Source organism: Vigna unguiculata, chromosome 3 (genome assembly GCF_037176805.1).
Source record: "Vigna unguiculata cultivar grain cowpea cultivar isolate G323 ecotype 2 chromosome 3, ASM3717680v1, whole genome shotgun sequence".
NCBI lineage: Eukaryota > Viridiplantae > Streptophyta > Magnoliopsida > Fabales > Fabaceae > Vigna > Vigna unguiculata.
This window is the reverse complement of record NC_140794.1, coordinates 7,814,749-7,834,574: the sequence shown is the minus strand read 5'-3', so window position 1 is coordinate 7,834,574 and position 19,826 is coordinate 7,814,749. Positions and strand designations below refer to the sequence as shown.

At 31.7% G+C, this 19,826-nt stretch overlaps 4 protein-coding genes across 5 annotated transcripts; 1 reads left to right on the top strand and 3 right to left on the bottom strand.

The window, feature by feature from the left end:
• The first annotated feature begins 2,081 nt into the window (after positions 1-2,081).
• On the top strand, positions 2,082-4,686 carry LOC114175774 (uncharacterized). Of its 2 annotated transcripts, none has more exons than XM_028060568.2 (4): positions 2,082-2,369; positions 2,655-3,343; positions 3,460-3,561; positions 4,414-4,686. In XM_028060568.2, the coding sequence occupies exons 1-3, from the start codon at positions 2,282-2,284 to the stop codon at positions 3,553-3,555; spliced, it is 873 nt and encodes a 290-aa protein (XP_027916369.2). In that variant the 5' UTR covers positions 2,082-2,281; the 3' UTR covers positions 3,556-3,561; positions 4,414-4,686. The 2 variants fall into 2 exon arrangements, with proteins under 2 accessions (XP_027916369.2, XP_085526625.1); XM_085670499.1 differs by having other exon boundaries at positions 3,460-3,588.
• A 372-nt stretch (positions 4,687-5,058) lies between these two features.
• On the bottom strand, positions 5,059-6,231 carry LOC114179129 (membrane protein PM19L-like). The gene is made up of 4 exons (XM_028065353.2): positions 5,988-6,231; positions 5,667-5,886; positions 5,481-5,526; positions 5,059-5,392 (listed from the first exon to the last, which is right to left on the bottom strand). The coding sequence occupies exons 1-4, from the start codon at positions 6,112-6,114 to the stop codon at positions 5,303-5,305; spliced, it is 483 nt and encodes a 160-aa protein (XP_027921154.1). The 5' UTR covers positions 6,115-6,231; the 3' UTR covers positions 5,059-5,302.
• Positions 6,232-7,469: 1,238 nt separating this feature from the next.
• On the bottom strand, positions 7,470-10,000 carry LOC114176919 (complex 1 protein, LYR family protein). Its single transcript, XM_028062121.2, has 3 exons — positions 9,848-10,000; positions 8,203-8,452; positions 7,470-7,820 (listed from the first exon to the last, which is right to left on the bottom strand). The coding sequence occupies exons 2-3, from the start codon at positions 8,419-8,421 to the stop codon at positions 7,707-7,709; spliced, it is 333 nt and encodes a 110-aa protein (XP_027917922.1). The 5' UTR covers positions 8,422-8,452; positions 9,848-10,000; the 3' UTR covers positions 7,470-7,706.
• A 735-nt stretch (positions 10,001-10,735) lies between these two features.
• LOC114178838 (16S rRNA processing protein RimM family) lies at positions 10,736-19,128 on the bottom strand. Its single transcript, XM_028064955.2, has 9 exons — positions 18,723-19,128; positions 18,509-18,643; positions 17,871-17,981; positions 17,097-17,381; positions 15,444-15,643; positions 15,020-15,278; positions 14,529-14,639; positions 12,672-12,863; positions 10,736-11,222 (listed from the first exon to the last, which is right to left on the bottom strand). Exons 1-9 carry the CDS (start codon positions 19,101-19,103, stop codon positions 10,881-10,883), a joined length of 2,016 nt encoding a protein of 671 aa, XP_027920756.2. The 5' UTR covers positions 19,104-19,128; the 3' UTR covers positions 10,736-10,880.
• Between the last annotated feature and the right edge of the window lie 698 nt (positions 19,129-19,826).

Below are 19,826 nucleotides of genomic sequence, written 5' to 3'. Positions count from 1 at the left end.
TTATTTTAAATTGATGTGTTAGTTTAAAATTAATATAAATGGGAATAATTTTGTTACAAAAATTTATACATTGATTAAAATAATTTAAATCGAAAATTATTCATCTTATGAAATCTAAGGAGAGTAAAAAAGTAAAATGAGGGTAAAAGTGAAAAATTGAAAACATATAATCTAAAGACGGTAAAAAAGTAAAATGAATGTGAAAGTCAAAAATTGAAAACATATAAGGATAAATGCTAATTGTATTCAGAGTGACATGACTTTCCACTCAAATCTTTTCACTTATAAAAGATCACTCTCTCTTACTTCTTCAAATTTGTTTTTGCAAATCACCTCAAATCACCTGATACAAACACAATACTTACCTCCACTTTCATCCTCTCCTATAATAAATCGACAAGAACAAAGGCTTAGGGTGCGTTTATTTTTAAATATGGATTTGAGGGAGATTAAGCATATGGATGTAGAGGAGAAAATGAAGTTTTTGTGGATGAAGAAGAGGTGTGAAATTATTTAAAGGTATAGTTTGTAAATGATTTGATGAATGTAATAGATATGAAATAATGTTTTGATAGATAAAATTGTTAGATTACAGTTTTACCCATATAATTAAAATTAGTATAAAATAAAATGTAATTATTATTATTATTAGTCTTAATATTATAATTACATTATTAATATTGTTATTATTATAAAGTAAAAACATACATGTTAAGTTGGAATTTAAAAAAACTGAAGGGTAATTAGGTAAACGTATATATTACTGAGTCTTCCCCTCCCCATCTCTTTGTCCATGTAAAGATAATATGAGAATATTTAGTTATACCTTAATGCACAAATCAATTATAATCCTTGGAAGTATACAAAATTAATCCATCCTCACCCATTATTTCCAATAGTAAATCCTATAAGCTAATACAAAATAAGTGATTTGAGATACAAATTTATAAGAGTTAGTGAATCATTTGATAGGTTTGATAAATTTAAAATTACTATAAAACTTTTTTATGTAAAAAAATCATATTTTAAAGTGATAATATATCATATAAATTATTTTATTTGATTAAATCTATTTTCATGCAACTATCTTCAATCCACCAAAAAAAAATTGAAATGTTTATTTTATCTTAATTTTCGAACAAATGTGTTTTGAAATTCACACTTTCGTTATCGACAAGAAATCCATGCTTTTCAATGGCCGGAAAAAAATGTTTTTAAACATAGATTTGAGAGAGTAAATTTAAGTGAATTTAAAAGAAATTAGATGAGTTAAAGTGTTTCAATTAAGAGAAAAATAATAAGAAATGAAAAAAAATTGAGAGGGATGTCAACATACAAATTTCCCCTTACTCATAATTATATTGTCTTAATTTTGAATATTCATGAAATCAAGAATGTGAACTTTATATGTAAATAGAAACTCACAAGGCAATGTATTACTAGTTTCCAATAAAAATAAATACAAATTTCATAAAATGAATACTTTTTAAAAAGATAAATGACCCTTTTTATCACAAAACGTATAAATTAGTTTTAATTTATTTCTTAAAATAAAATATTTTATTTAATTCTCGAATATGTAAAAAATGTGACAATTATATAACTTTTAAACTTTTAAACGTATAATATACAAGGTGTGTATGTAAGAAACGCTTTCTCAATATTTTATAGGAAGAAAAGAAGTTTGATGGTAATCTCTTAGTCTTCATATTCTTATTTCATACCTAATAAAAAATATTTTTTCTTTAAATTCATTTATTTTAAATGATTTAATATTGTAAAATAAAAAAATATAAAAATTGAGATGTTTCTCTATTATCATCCTATTTTACATAACTCTAAAATTTGCACTAATACAATTATTCTTTTAAGCGTTTTAGAAGTTTTCTTTTTTCTTAAACGGGTTGAAATTTAATGATTAAATTCACACAACCAATCAAAAACAGATCCATGATTTGGGATTTTTTTACCGCAAAAACCAATTTGAAAGTTTGAAACTTGTCTTCGTGGGTAGTTTCCACAGTGTGAACTTTGAAGCTTGAACATGACATGACAACCTTTTCACTAGCCCAATAATTTTCTTTGCTGTCTCACTGCATTGCACTATATATTCAGAGCAGAAGAGAAACATAGTTGTTAACCGTTCACTTTCTCTCTCTCTCTCTCTCTCTCTCTCTCTCTCTCTCTCTGTAGATTTGGTTTGTGTGTGGTAGCTTCATCGTCCCCACTGAATAGTGAGGGGAAGCATAGCACCCCACCATCCTATTTCACTCTCCCAATCATGCCTTCAGGTGCTAAGAAGAGAAAAGCGGCTAGGAAAAGGAAGGAAAAGGAAAACAAAACCAATCCATCAACCAACAATCCCCAAGGTACCCTTTTTACTTCAAACCCATGTGCATCTTGCAATTAGGCATAGATGGGCCCTTTTTAATTGTATATCTCATCTGTTTTTGTTCTTTTTGTTCTATTTGGGTTTATGGGGTTCTGTTAATTATTCTTGTTTTGTTTCACTTGTATTGGGATTTTAAAAAGTTGTTGGGAGTATGCAGCTGTGATTGATTGCGCTGGGTTTGTTGATTAGAGTGTGTGGGTCTTTGTTAATTTGGTTGTATTAATTGATAATCATTTGATTGATTGTGCCATGAAAATTTTAGGAAATGGTGGTTTGAAATCAATAGGGGAGGAAGGAAGTGATAGTGGTGAGGGTAATTTTCCTGCATATAACGGACATGATGACCAGCAGAATCCATTCAAAGATGGAAGTGGAGAACTGGAATCTGTTGCACAGCCGCATGCTTCTGATGTTGAGTCCTTGAAAGTAGTCTCTAGTGAAGTAAAGATTGACCAAGTGTTTGGAGAAAAGGAAGATTGTGTTGTTTTGGTAGACAAAAGTTTAAGTTTTGAGCACAATGAGACTGCCAAGGAATCATATTTTGAGAATGAGAATGAGAATGGCAGCGATACTTCACAGGGTGAATCCCTCTCCGAGGAGAACTCGAACAATGGGAATTGTATTTCAGTGGAAGAGGCCATTGTTTGTCATGTCTCTGTTAAGTCTAATGATTATGTGTCTAAGGTAGAAAACAGTGATAGTGGAAGTGTAGTACTAGAGAAGCCGGTAGTTCATCCTGAAGAAGAGAACAATCTGGCTATAAAGTTAAATGAGAATAATGTATGCTCCTTAACCAATGAGAATGTGAGAACATTAAGTATGGAGGAGCCTAAGACAAAGGAATGTGATAGTGAAACTTTAACTCCAGCGTCTGCTAGTCCTTTCACCAAATTTGCCAATGGTGCAAAACATTTTAAGGATTCTGAGCTCGCAGAACGTTCCAAGACTCAGGTTTTACATTTTCTCTCACATCTACATAACAAGTTTTTCATCACAAAATTATAATTTGTAAACTTTTTGTTTAGAAGTAATTTTAAATATTTTTTTTTTGCTGTGTTAATATGCAGCCTCATGCAGCAGCATTGGCTCCAAATATGGTGCAAAAGACCTCATGGTTGAGTTGCTGTGGATTGTTTGAAGTTCTCTCAAGTTCAAATAGATAATTTCAGGTTTTCCCTTTGAAATTATTTTACCATGTATGATCATGTTTTTGTGGACTATCTTTCAACTTAAAAGAGTGTATTTATATAGATAGAAACGCTCCCTCTTGTGTCTTGCTTGTGGTTGTTTTAAGTGCTTATCCGGTTTGTATTGTTCATAATTGGTTGGATATTTGAACTTTGTGACTTTTAAATTAGAGGGACGTTTGGTGTGTTTTCTTTATTCAGTAATTATTGCTTGTATGTATTTTTGGTGAATGCGGGGTGTCATAGGTTTCTGGACCAATTTTTAGATACTAGCTGCAAATAAAGATGCTAAATTTTTGTAACTATCAATCTTTGGTGCATTTAGGTAGAAAACTAAGATAATATTTTTTATGGGAAATGCTTGACTGAGCAGCTGTTTTAGAATGTAGGAAATTTGCTTCTATTTGATTTTAAATATGGTCTTTTAAGAGGGTTTCTATCCATTAGTGGTTTGTCTCATTCTTTGTTATTCATTTTCCAATTCTTTGTCGTGAGCTCTAATTGTCTCATATAACTTTACTTTCTTCATCGGATTTTCTTTGTCATTGTTGACGAGGCTGTCTTGCTCATGAGATTAACTAGAACTAGCAGTGTCTGCATATCATTCTGACTGAAGCTTTTTCTTTGTTGTTATTTAAGTTCTACTTAGTCTGAGCTGAGCATTATCAAATATTCATGTTTCCTTGACAAAGATTTGAATATTAGTTCTATGTGTTGTATCAATTGATTTTTAAGTTGTACTATTCTTTCTGATAATGTTATTTGGGGATTATTGTAGTAGAATATCACTGTATCAGTATACATTTTAAACTTGCAAATAAACTTTTCTTGCAGAAATACAGCGACAGTATCTGAACTGATGGGTCAAACATGTGAAGATTTAGAAGCATTTTTGTCCAGAATTTTGCTATATGTTGATACAGATTATCTCCTTTGATGATTTTCTAAAATATAGCAGGCAACCAGACAAAACTGTATATTTTTCTAAAATATACAGATTATAATCCATACAACGTTTGTTTACATTACAGTGGATGTTTGTTTGTAGTTATTGTTTAAGCAACAATGACAATCTTTCAATGTTTTTGTTAATTCTGCGTTCTGGAATTTTTATCTTAGTACTGTTTATTTCACCCTTTATAATGTAGAGCAGCAGTGGCTAAGTTCACTTTGAAACTTCTTTAAGAAAATTCACTTTCACATTAATCATCGAATGCACGATGGAATCGTAATTCTTCATCTTCTAACATATGGTGCAAATCACATCTCTAATGTGTCCTTGTTCGTGAAATGGTCTTGGATAACCATTTATTAAAAATCAATATATTATTGGAAGTAAAGTAAACAATGAAAATATATAAGGATAAAAAAATATATTAAAATAAATAAATTAAACAATAGAAACATAAAAAAGAACTAGTTTATTACTAAAAATAAATTAAACAATAGATATGTAAAATGAAAAAAGGCTGTTTGAAATAACTTACAAGCAACCATGTTCTCCTTTATTGCTCTTGTAAATGATGTATTATTGATTCATACAATTCCAATCATTCAAACCACACTCCAATGCTAATTTTCCTTTGACTTTTAAAGAGGAAAGAAAAAGAAAGAGAGGGAGAGAAAAATACAAGCACACCAATACAAGCCTTCACAGCAAAAAAAGGAAAAAAAAAACACCACCACCACCACCACCACCACCATATTCCCTCAACCTTCCGGTTTATCTTCTATATGCAGCAGCACCATGAATAGCAAATATGTAGAAAAGCTGTGTAGCTGAAAGTATAATTATAAAAGACTCCATTGTTTTCTGCAAAATTGGACATTTCAGAGGTCTTACATATGAACACATACTACAAGAATGTTATTAAGAGAGTAAATGAATCTTCCTGTCTTACCAGACGTGCATTTCTTACACGAAGCCCAATTTCTTTCCAAGCAAAGCTGCATTTTTTTTATCAACAAATGTTAGTTATTAGTAATTTGTTACTGCATAAATTTGATTCTGGTAAGATAAGTAAAATAATACTGCATAATTATTTTTTGGGAGATGGTGAAGAATAGATAAAAGATTACTAGATTACCCCATGGCCAAGAGTGTAAGAGTCCAAGCTATGGTAGCAACTGAAGCTGCAGATGGCAAGCTTTCAGGAGTCCATGAGCGGATATGAGTGATTCCTGATATTGCTGATGCAGCACCAACAACTCCAGCAAGCAAAGCAAATGTTACAAAGAATCCAGTGGAAGCATTTCCCATTGGGAAGAACAAGGGTGAAAAGTGTGCTGGCAGTTTTAATTCTGGACCTGCATAAACAGTGTCTTAACAACATAAGCATGCTGAAGAAACATAATGGTTGGTTGGTGTTGCATTAGAGGAAACATAGGGACATTATAAATTTCCTCACCTATGATAAAACCATGATCTATTGCTCTGTTCATGGCCCAGCCACCAATGCCCAAAACTATGGCATACATGCAGAAGTTCAACACCAGAAGAAGGGTGGCAATAGGCTTCATTTGCTCATTAGCCATGTTTTCTAGATAAGGAAAAGTGTTATGTTATGGGATTTAGGGAACCTTAAAAGTAGTGAAGGAAAGGCTATGATCCAAGGAGCAGGAGGTGCATGTTTTGTACAAATGAGAGTTCCTATAAATATCTGAAATGGATAAAACACAAGTTTGGGTTCTTTTCTTGACAAGGCTGCTAGTTAGTTCAAAAGCTGATACTTCAAAGTCACACTTCACATCAAAATATGACTGATTCTTACTTGCCTCTTACTTTTAAGGTTTGTTTAACTGTAATACCTTCTCAACAGGCAACTTCTTAATAGTTGTCAGTAGTTTGTTCTGTGAGGCTAGTCATATTCTTTTCCACTCCTTCACTCTTCTCATTCACAACACTGGCCCCAATCCCACTTAAAAAAATCTTACACTGTTTCTAATGAATTTAATAATAATAATAATAATAATGCCCAAGTATTTATTACTTGGTTTTATAAGCTAGAATACTTGTTTGGTTTTATTGAAACAGTTGTTTCTAACCCAAGAAAAAAAATCAGAAAAAGAAAATTAAGTTAAAGAAAATATAAAAGTTAGTTGAAAAATGTACATTTACTATTTAATATACAACGAGAAAATAATATAAGTGTCATATAAACATAATTTTGATAGCAATAAATTATATTATAACATCAGCTGCGTTCAAAAGAAATTTAATCATAAAAATTACTCAAGTTTGTTAATGTTATATATAACATGATAATACGTTGGTTTTGATTTGGTTGGTCTGATTTCGAATATATTCTAAGCCATCCATTATTACATGATACAATTTGAAGTCTCTTTTAAATTAACTAAATTTAACACTGAAATAAAATCTAATCTAAGTTACATTACAAAAGAAAAATGAAGCTTTTAGGGAGATCTTTTGGTAGATCGTCTTGATCCTCGAGCTCTGTTAATTCTATAGTTTTTCTTAATATATATTTTTACCTTTAATGCGAAAAAGAACATAATGCCGATCTTTACAGATTTAGTGTGAGCACTTCAAAAGGATTATGTTTATCAATATTTCTTAAAAGTTCGTTCAGAGCCTTTGAACCATGCGCGGAAATTAACTTATTTTGAAAAAGAAAAATGAATTTTACAGTTTTCTAAAAGCAATAAAAAAAATTATTTCTAAAAGAAATGTTAAATGCTCAAAATGACAGCGTCACATCCAAGCATAAGGACTTCAAGCACAAACTCAACTTACATTGTTACTTATCAAGATAAATGAGTTAGAATTAGAACAGCACGGAGTCGTTATCGGTTAAGAAACCATGAAGAAATTGTTTATTTTAATCATACTCAGCCTATAGATTTTGTTATTAAAAAGAAATAACCAATGTGTGAATATATAATTTATTCTGAGTCTCTCTCCTCTTTTTCTTCACTAGTTTTTGGGTTCTGGATAAATAATACGAAAACAAATTTTCATTCAGAAAAAACAGTTGCCAAACTAAAATCTACCGGTTGGTAATTAGCAATAATGAAGGAAAACTAAAGCAACCTTCACTAGTTGCCCCTTCTCTGAAGCAATACACTGTGACGTTCCATGCATGCAAAAATCATACTACAAAGTATTATGGCTGATAAACCTCAGGAAGCTGAAGACCAACACTTGAAGCAGATTTTCCAAGAGTCCTTTTCACTTCATCTGATCTGTCCACGGCAATATTGTACGAAAAAAGTAAATCCTGAAAAAATTGGCAACAGTGATGCATGGTCAAAGAGACAGACTGATATAACGCAGTTTTCCAAGAAAATATATATATTGCAAGCATAAAATGAGTCGAAACAAAATGATATCTGCATTCAGTTTCTCCTGGCTCAGACACGCCTTGGTGTTGTTGATCACTGGTAAAATAACACATCCTCTTCCGTGTTTCTTATTTTCGTTTAATAATATACGTGCCTTAATTAAAGCTGTTGAGGGTTGACACATCAAGTTTTTAACTGAGCAGGTTTGAGTAAATCTCATTTGATAAATAATAACTGTTCAATCAAACTTCTTACCCACAGGCATAAACAAATGACCATTTAAAATTTAAAGGAAAATGCAACAGAAAATAATAATACCTTCTGATGGTGTACACTGTTAAGAAGAAAAGTATAATCACGAGCAAGTTTTATTTTCTGTTGGACAGCCACATCATCAGACAAATTTTTGTTGTTACGGAACTCTGAGGTCACAAATCTTAAAAAATGACTCTTGTTCTCTTCATTCCCAATATGTTTCTTGACCGCCTTGAGAAGATGGCGATATATCTTAGCCGTTTGGGAGGCGTCGGATCTCATTTGTTTCTATCAGTATCCACAATCTACTTTCCTGCACAGGATGCCATATTTTAAATATTTAGGAATGTTATAAGCAGAAAAAAATAAAAAAGTAGAACTAAATGATGAGAGGATGGGGAGGTATAAAAGAAAACAATACGAGTGGAGAGGACAAAGAAGGTTTACAACAGAAAAAGGAGTATAAAATTTCATGGGAACAAAGAAACAAAGAAATGATAAAGAAAATTGTATGGAACAAAGATCTTCAATCCTTTTCATATTTGATTCCAAGACTGACAAAACAAAAGTACAAAGCAGGATCAACCTCAGGGTTTGGTAGAGTTACTAAATCAAATAACAGGCAATATCAACAGGATGTAAACATTAATTCAAGTTCATAATACAGCAATTTTCTTCATTGGAAAATCCCAGAAGACACGCAGAAAAAAGTTTATCCTATTTGATGTTAACAATCCTATTACAGCATACACAAACAAATTTTACAAATGATGTAACTAGTTCAAAACAACTTGACTTACTATGCTAAAGGGAAGCTGTGATAACTCAAATTTGAAGTCAATTCCATCCACAATTGAATGGTGGAAATACTTTGAATGAATCGATGATCATTCTAAAAAAAATCATAAACTACTGGCTTGAATATGCAGCTAGCTATTTTCCAGATTCTCCCTCTGCCAACGCTAAATTTCTTTAACAAGAAAAAAAGTCTAGGTGTGAATTTCAATGATGCATTTTAAAATTAGACAATTCATTTGCTTCCCTTGAATTCCCTTCAGTTGCAAAATGTGTTTGTCTGAATAGAGAAATTAAATTCCCTTAATCCACAAAATCCCTATTTGGATAAAGTAATTGATCTTCAAAAACAACTATAATTTTGATATATTGTGTAACTTTCTTTATAGGTTATATATACCGTGTCATATAATATATTACTAATAACAATAGCAGGAGGCATATCCAAAAAAATTGCGGTAAATATTTTCTATAAATATGAAAACTGGACCTCCTAAATCACAGTCTGTGGTCATCCTCGCTTTTAGAACACACATCAAACAGTTTGCGGGCAAAATCAAACATATCGAAAAAGAGCAATGCAACAAAAAGTGAAGCATAACAGAATGGACAAACAAATGAGAAACAAAAAGATACAAGGAAATTTTCAACTAGATATATTGAACGAACCCAGTACAGGAAAATAAATAACATATATAAAACTCAGATCCAGAAACACCAGTATCGTAGTCGTGAACTGTTAGCAAAATAAACACAGAAGGTAAAAATCGATGAATAACAAACCATCGACAACTACACACAACAAACAACAAAATACCCATATTTAGCACATAAGAAAATTCGCGAGGTAAATTGAAGTAGTGGAATCAAAGTAACGATATTTGAAAACTGAAACAGAATCAGCGTTACTTACTTCCTTCGCTACTGCCTGTGGATGGATGATGCTGAAATCAAAGCGTCCCAAGAAGCAAAGGTGTCTCCGCCCCCTGTTCAGTCTTTTCGGTAAAAATAATAGTAATTATAATAATTAATAATAATAATAATAATAATAATAATAATAATAATAATAATAATAATAATAATAATAATAAATATAGTTCTTTCTACACTCAACATAGTTACTGAGATGCATTATTTATTTATTTATTAAAATATTTTATATGGTAGATTTTTGGACTGTACACTAGGAAATTTAGAAATATATTATAGATTGTATAAGTATTTTAGTTGCATAATTTAGAAACATTATTAAGATTAATCTAGAAACATATATTTTATGTTACGCCTAAATTACACAATTTAAAAATATATTTTATGTTTTGAAATTGTCATCCCAGAAAGAGTTTAGAACCAATTGATAAAAGAAATGGTATTAAATAACTTGTTTACAGCTTCTCCTAACCTAATCCATCTCTCCTCTTTCTCAATTTCCTACGCGAATCTACATAAATAACTAAAGTTTATATTACGAAATTGTTCTAAATTGTTTGTTAAGTTACAAGCAATTAAAGATAGTTAAAATTAATTCCAAATCATATATTTCAAATTATATTTCAAAATCCTTATTCTGAAATAAAATTTTTCTAATAATGTAACTAAAATGTGCAATTTAAAATATATTTCAATAACCTTTTTTAGAAAACGTAAGAATTAAAAAAAAAAAATATTTGCTTCATTTCATGGAGAGCAAGAGAGAATCAGGCAGGTGAAATACTTGAGAACAGTCAACTTTAAAAGTAAATTTTAAAATTAAAAATAAAATAAGTTCATTTCGACAATTGACAACAACAATAGATCGTCATTGACTGAAAATCATATCCAATTTTAGTAATCTCTTTCATAAAATAAGGTTGAATCTCTTGTTTGCTATTTCTTTTTCCCTCATTTACATGAGTATTAGGAAACACTATCCAAGAATCCCTTATCACTGTATATAATTCATTGAACTATTCTCTAACCTCTACTATACAAACCTTATCCAAAGAACACGCATTCAAGGAACTATATATACTACAAGAAAGCTCAAATGAGTTGGGGGTGGACGTGGTGACAGTAACCCATTCTTTGTCAACTTTCTCGACAAAGGAATGTGCCCTTGGGATTGCATCAAATTGGAGTTTGCTGCTCTGCAACTTCTTGACGAAGTCCAATGAAAATATCACGTCAAAATATTTTTCCGAATCAGATATCGTAGGCTGAATTTGCATCCCAATTTTGGCTTCCCGTGATTTAACCATCCCAAGAAGCAATGAGTTTCCACCCGCGATTTTTTCACTTGGGCAGCATAACTGCAAGAAGGTACAGCAGAAATGAACCAGGGAAAGTATATGGCCATTAAAAACCAATGAATAATAAATATAGCTTTTTGCTCATAAATTTTCTATAAACACTAACATGAATTAAGTTTCTCCTATGAGTTAAATAAAGTAAAATGAACTAGCTTATGCATAACTTTTGGAGAAGTTAAATGCAAAAGTTTTTATAAATGTTTAAGTGCATAAATTGATTTGAGCGGAACAGTTAATTTTATTTTTTCCTTATAAATGTTTATGGAAAAATTTATCCAAACATACCAATAATCTTTCTAAACCTAGAATAGAACAGATTGTTGAATGTTTAATTTTAATTCAGTATTTCAGCACAGTATTCTAAGTTCATTCCGGATTATAGCAACAAAGCTTACTTTTAAGAAAATTAACAGCAGCAGAAAGCTAACAAATAAATAGATATGAACAACTTTGGACAAAATAACAACTTCATCAACCTGAGAAAGCTCTCGTGCTTCCTTTAAAGAAATGTATCTATGAAGAAGGCATACTAGTTCGATAGAAAAACAGGTATGAGTAAATTTGGAAAATCTTTTACACCTATTACAGAAAGAAAAGGAGTAAAAGAATAAAAAAGATAACTAAAACCATATAATGCAATAAATATCTGCAATTCTTCAACAAAATCATAGGCACAGAAAGACAGGATCCCAAGGCCTGTGGCCTTAAAATATATGCATCTCAAAGTGGTATATTTAAACAACAAGAAAAAAAACACTGCCTTAAAACATGGTTTTTCTTTAATTCATTAGAGAATGATTGACCATATATTGCAAGAGGTAATAATGACTGTGCATCTTCACATATATATCCTTATATTAATATTATTAAAACAGAGTCCTGAATTATTTTTGTGCATAAGGGAAATGACAAAAAACTATTTAAGCATCTCAAAGTGGTACACTTAAACAACAAGAAAAAAAATAACACTGCCTTAAAAGGATGATTTTTCTTAAATTCATTAGATAATGATTGACTATTTATTGCAAGAGGTAATACTGACTGTGCATATTCACATATATCCTTACATTAATATTATTTAAACAGAGTCCTGAATAATTTTTGTGCACAAGGGAAACGTCAAAAAACTATTTCAGAGAAAATCAACCATAATAATAATTGTTCATCAAAGACTAGGAATGTAAGAATAACCCAGACAGAAAAAAAGTTCAGAGAATCAAGTTGCTCATCCATTCACTAGATCTGAACTTTATTTACCTATTTGGCTAAAATGCTGAAGCAATAGAGACTACAATAATGAGTCAAAGTAAAAGTAGATGCATCAAATCAGCATAAAAAAACTAACAAAAATTATGTTGCTCTGTTTTTCTCATAGAGTTATGATTTACAGCTTAAAAACTAAAGGTATAATCCTTATAAATCTCAATATAGAGAGAAAAAAAATCTAACCTCAATGTACTCAACACCCATGTCAATAAGATTATCTGCAATGCCATGTTTTGAAAACAAGCTAATAAGTCCTCCAGATCCAACAGGAGCTTGGAGTATTTCCCAAGGTGATTTCATTAAAATCTTATATTTGTTCTGTTCCTCAGGCAAGCTGCTAACTACTGGCAGCTTCTCTTCCTCCAAAAACCATACCTGAAAGAGGGTTAAAACATGAAGTCACGAGAAAAGCCAATTATGCAATCATGAGAAGACTTTGGAACTAGAATTATATTTTAAAATAAGAAAAAAAGTGAATGCTATTTTGTGCACCAATTGAATGTTGATGCTTGCATCACTCCACTTTGTGTCTAAGATATTATCGTTCATGGTAGATATAATGAAATCTTTAAAGGTAAATACCATAAGAAGTTAAAGGTTACTTGCAATTTTGAAAAATTCAGTTTCCAAGCAATGGGCCAGTGAGCAAACAACATATTCCATCCTTTAAACTTCCCCAGAATAAACTAATATGGCAGGATGATGACATTGTTAAAGCTAATTGATCTGGTCATGAGACAATTTTATCTATATCTTATCTATCTTATCTCAACCATCAATGTTACAATAGTGTAGTCTTCATAGACAAAGTCAATCTAAGCCATGCTTAATCTTAAGCATAACAAATAATGCCTACTTTTGATGAACTAATATATACATATGTTTTAAAGCATGTTCTTCAGGAAAATCACAAGACCATACTATGTCTTAAAAGTGTCCACGAGTTGAAGAGGCTCTTCTAATGCTCCGGCATAAGAAGAATATATTCAAATCTACTGGACCATTGTGTGAAACCATCACACTGTTGACGCACACATTCCCATAAAGGCTCTAATAGAGCTACTTTCTGCCGTTGTATGCTTAAAATAGTGCTGTCGGTATAAGGAAAGCATGTTCCAAACAAGGCACGGTAAAATACAAGTTAGGTGTAGTAGAAATCTTGCCAGCTACTCATAAACAATCATATTCAAGACACATAAATAGAAGACTTGCCACGCAAAACCAACTAATGATTCTAAGGCTTTGCGAAAAACTATCTAAGTGCTATTTCTCTCTGTGAAGTATATCTCTCCCAAAGAATTCTTATTTGTGTATCCTTTCATTAGAGATATCTTTATATCTTACAAACAACTCGTTTGTTGTAACAGGAAGTGACAGTTTGGGAAGGCAAGAAGTGACTTAATGAAACAAGAGTACTTGTATTCCTTATCTTAGTTGGACATAAATGGATAACCAAGAGTCTCTTGTGTATTTGTTGAAAATTAGAGGTGACTGTGAATAGTTGAAATCAATTTTCGATTAGTGGAACCTTTTACAATTTGTAAAGGAGAATTGAACCAGTATAAAGTTTAAAGTGTTTCACTACCTCATCTTTTTCTCTTGTACTAGTTTTTAGCTGTTTTTTACAAGCTGTTTGCGAAAACTTTTTTGACATCCTTTTCAACTATAAGACAATCATTCCCAGAGTGTCCAGTCACTACCGTCTTATGGAAAGTTTGCAAAGCGTTTTTATGCTCTATTGAACCTCTTTCCTAGTGCTAATTTGTTTCTTTTCAGACATCTCACTCATAACACAATATTGACCAGGAGACAAGAAAAAACGTAGTTAGATCAAGAAGTAAAGGAAAACTGGCGTTTAAAGATGAAAGCAAAGGTAATGTGGATAATACAGCCATATCAACGTTTTCTTTCAACAAAAAATTCTGAACCTTAAGTATACGTAACTTGGGATAGAACAAAGATATGCAAAACTAAAAAACTTGAGCACATATCTCTCTAAGATAATAAACAACATAGAACGAGATGCTTTATGACAATAACCTTTTCAGAGTCAAAAGCGAAGTAATTGTTGCTTGTGAACAGATCTCTTAAAGACAGAATTCGTTGGGCCGAGGAAACCAAAATTAAAGGAACAGAAACACGACCTTTGATCTGCAAAAGATGCAAATTTATTAGATGAAGAAAAACTATTCTGTATATAGTCACTCCAAATGTTACTTATGCATATAATACCTTGTGAACAAGCTTTAGTTGTATCACCAAGGTAGAAAAAGGAAGAATATGATAGAAGATAGTGCATTCTCTTCAAAAATAGTGGAAATGAAATGAACATGAATAACAAAACTTTAAATGATGGTATTTTTATGATTTGTTCGAGTATTTGTCAAAGAGATTATTGCTTTGTTGTGATTACATCAGTAGACAAGATCCATCTGATGGATCACGGAACAGATAGATTTTTGCAACAATTAATCATCACTAGAAGGATTGTAACAAGAGAGTAAATATTTGTAAAATTTTCACTACACTACCTTTTGAAACATTTGAAGAATTGAAGTGTTAGCTGCTTCATTTTCTACCAAGTTAGAGTCATAAATACCCTCCTGATGCTCTTTTTCATTCAAGAGGAAGACCGTAGCCATTTTGCCCTCAGACATGAGCTTATGTCCCTTCTCTTGCATATCTCTAACCAACTTATTTTCACTTCCATTTGAGAAATATTCCTCTGATAATTGGATGGAATTAATAAGCTTTGCTTCTATGGCACTGGCCAACTCAGATACTGTCCATCTGATTACAAAAATTAAAATACAAATGACATTTCCAGCAAATGAAATCACACATATATAAAACGATATTTTCCTTTTTCAACAAAAAAAGGGTTAGAAATTGGTGACAAAAATTATTAAATTAATAAAGACAAATTTCATTGTTCCTATTGTCATATTAACTTGCCTCTTAGCCGGACGTTCAAGACTTTGTAAAGCATCCTGGAGCAATTTGGAGTTTACACCAACAATCTGATCACTAAGCAAGCTCCATCGATCTTTCTCTCCATGGTGATATCCTTGAAATACATGTTGTTGCTCCATTTCAGAGAGTTTCTTTTTTGCTGCAATGAGACGCTTTTGAAACTTTTTTCTTTCTTTCCATTCCTGACACCATTAAAGTGGATGGTAAAGGTTTTGTGATTATATTGACAACATCACTCTTGAATCAGTTTCATATGTCCTGAAATTGGACTGCAACTTACTGTCCATCAATAGATTATCAGAGATTTAAAGCGTTATTGAATTTGTTCTTTACATGTGTGAATTTCAGGATCTGGACACAGGTAGGAAGATTGGCAATGCCAAGGAATGTGCAAAGCTTTAAGTAGAAGATCCAAATAAAGCATCAAGATAGCCCATGGGTTTCTTCCAAAGATGATGCGATGATATGGTACTATCTAGGACACAATAATTTTGCTTACTTGAAAAAGTTGTTTCCCACTTTGTTGAATAAAAATTCTAATTTGATCAGTGTTATGGAAACTATCACCCAGGACATCCTATCAGTATTACAAACCATCATACCCATTTTCATTAATTCACAATGATGTATACAAGACTTCTTGACTTGAGTTAACAATGTCACTGGTTCGAAGTAGTCTGTGACATTCATATATGATCAAGTAAGGGTTGTATAGGTGTTCCTAATGAAAGAAAATTCAGAAATGGTGATGGTTTTTGAAATTATGTGTAAAATGATCCAAATTCAGTTTCAAGCCAACATTCAAGTCCTTAGAATTGACAATGGGAAGGAGTGTCTCCATAATTCTATTAGTGAATACCTTCTCAAGTATGACATTGTGTACTAAACTTCATGTGTGAACTCATTGCAACAAAATAAGATAGCAGAAAGAAAGATTAAACACCTCAAGGAAGTTACTAGATCACCTATAGTAACAACTAATGAACCAAGTCACTTTTGGGGTGAAGTAGTCCTTCCTTCAGCCAACCAACCGAATAAAATGCCTTCCAAAACCCTTAATTTAAAAACCCTGTTGTCGATAATGGTATAATTAAACTTTTGCACACTTCTACAATTCATCAAATTGCTGACATATTGATCAAGGCTTTACCAACAGCAAATTATGAGCACCTGAGATTCAGGTTGGCCATGATTGACATCTATGACCCAACTTGAGGGCGAGGCTGACATGGAATAAGTTCAGATTTAGAATTAAACTGATTTGGACTTAATTCTAATATAATATTGTTGAAAATTAAGGAAAGAAACCAGAATCAAGAGATTGATATTTGGAAATCAATTAGAATTAGTGTCTTCTTATGTATGCTAATAATAATAATAATAAGATTTTATGTAATTAGAGTTTTTCTTTCGTTCTTTTTATCTAGAACAGTTATAGGAGTAATTGTTTTCCTGATTTTTAGGCCATACTAGTGTACAGAATTATTCTTCTACTTCTATTTATACCTTCTGATTGTATCAGTTCTATATCAGGGAAGTATATTCAGTTTTCCAAAAATTCAAACATATTCAGCGGAAACAAAAACTGCTTACAGTAACAAATTAGTAGTAAAGTATCACGGAAGTATGACTCACAAGTTGGCGCCTTTCTTTTTTGGACCTCCCATCAAATCGTAAATTTAATTCCAGGAGTCCCTTAGGTGGTGTAATATGCATTTCTCTTTTTTTCATATCAACATCTGGAACAATGGCTTCAACGAAAGGTACCAAAACAAGCTGACCAGATACATCTGTTCCTGCAGACTTTGACTTGCCACTCTTATCAAGCATATCAAAAGATGAATCAAGTGCAATTTGTAGAAGGTCGTTGGCTCCACTATTGAAAACATTTACAACAGTTCCCACAAGTGTTCCATTTTCCTGATAGGAACAAGCATGGTCAACACCTTCAAAAATTGCATTCAGGATTAAAAACTCATTATGAGGTGACAAAGATATCAGAGTAGAAAATTTAAAGCTCATACATATCAACATAACAATAACTATAAGTTATTTATAGTAGCCTTTTTCATTATTTTATCACTATATTAGCACTTGGCATTTCATTTGCTGGATCCTTGGTACAATGGGGCACCTAGCACTCAGATACGTATCTAGAAAAGAGCTCAACAGAAAAGGAACAATCCTATTTTATGGAAGAGTGTAAATTATACTGCAAACAGTTTGCATTTCTGTCATAACAGCACACAGCTGAGAGTCACAAAATTATAGAGAAACAACTGATGAATATGAGGGATAATTTTTATTTTATTAATAGGTGACCCTTTAGCAACAATTTAAATAATAAGGGGAGGTAAAGTTGTTTGTTTTCTCATATATACACAAGATTTGTGATTGATAAGAACAAACCTTCATAAAAACTCTCATCCCTATCAAATCATGTGTGTAAAATTCCCCCTCCTCTAATTCCGGCCTGTCTTCTTTTGTCACAAGCAACGTAGAACCGATGAGCATCTTAGCCTGCACGATGTATCGATTAGCCAAGACCAAAAAAAACATGTACAGATGGGCTGTGTCAATATTGGAAACTTGACGCTTTCATTCCCAAGCACATGTGGTAGATCCCTTTCCAGGAGCAATAAATAAAGGCGGGAAGTAATTATTGTAACAAAATGTAGCATCATGTTTGTTATTGTTGCAGAAAACTGACTTTGGAATAAGATTAGTCAAAAGATATATTCTCTAAGGTGTTTCCTCTTTCTTGAAATAACATATACAGAGACATATGGGACATTTATAAGAGCTTAGACAGAGCTTGTTTGGGCTCAGGAAAATAGCTGATGACTCCTACATGAGTTATTTCCTGTTAGTTTATTTTCAATAAGCCTGACTTATCAAAATAAGCTCTTTTTAACTTATTCCAATAACTTTCACGATTATTAATTACGTAAAACTTTTACATTGAAAAATCAAACTCTCTAGTCCATGCATGACTATAATAGGCTAGAAAAACAAAATTTTCAATATTAGACAGTGTATCGATAAACCTGTTCCACTGTTCCAATTCCTCTGAATTTGAGTATCCAACTCTTGAGTCCAGGGTGTTCTCTACCTTCCTCCAGCTCGATTTCTTGAATACTCTGTGCACCCAAAACCTTGCTCTTCAACCATCTTCTCCCAGGCTACTCAACACAACACACAAGGTTACTTAGCATTTTAAATATCGACAAATACAACAAAAGAGCAGAAAATAAACATTACAGTGGCAAAACGCAGTTCAGGGAAATCAGTAGCTGGTTTCACGCGAATCTCGCCCTGAACACCATGAACACTGGATATGTAGCCAATGTTAACGAAACCCAATTCGTTGTCGCCGTCGAAGCCCGGTTCGGTGTCGTCTACAAAGCCCGGTTCAGTGTCGCCGTCCTCAACAACAACCCCATCGGTTTCTGTAACCGTTGCAAAAGAGGGACGGAACTTAACTGACTGCGAAGAACGTGAAAATATGATGAATGAAGAGTGCAAAGGAGCGTGTTTGGTTGGAGTTTGAAAAGAAGGTTTGAAAGTGAATCCGAGAGCGAGCGGAGGAAATAGAGGCTGAAACGGGCGTTGGAGAAGTGGTGACAGTGCCTGTATCTTCATTTTCTGCTCACTGTTTTGGCAACGATAAGCTACACACACATAAATATCAAAAATATTTACAAAATTGACAAAAATACTTAATAGAATACTTTTTTATTTTTTGTGAAAATTAGAAATAAAATTTTAGAAATTTTTATACTAAAAATGGTTATTCTTTGTCAAAAAAAAAAAAACTTTCTTAAATTACCATTTCCCCGTAAATATCAATCACATTATAAAAGTTGTAGAGAAAAATATCATATAATTATTATCAGATTAAACATTGGAAATACTTATCCATGATTATATTATAAATTTAAATTATTATTTAAAAAACAAAAATCACTTTTATATGTTTTCATTTTCACATAATTTTTTCATGCTTTTGTTTTTCAACATAGTGTCTTACAAGGTTTTATGATCAGCTACTAATTCGGTTATATTTAATAAAAATTACAGATATAATTTGATCTGTTTTTTTTTTTTTTATATGAAAATATTTGTACAACACAGATAGTATTGTTGCGTTAAACTTTAGAATTTTTATCCATTGATTTTATCAATCAGTAATTTAAGTAATCATAAAACAGCGGAATATTTATTATTATTATTATTATTAGTTTTTTCCATTATTTTAAATATATATTTTCTTACCTATTTTTTTGTATATTTTGTTTTCATCTTCAAATACTATCACTATTTTAGCCATTAATAGGATTCAATCAAACTATTTTAGTCATTAAT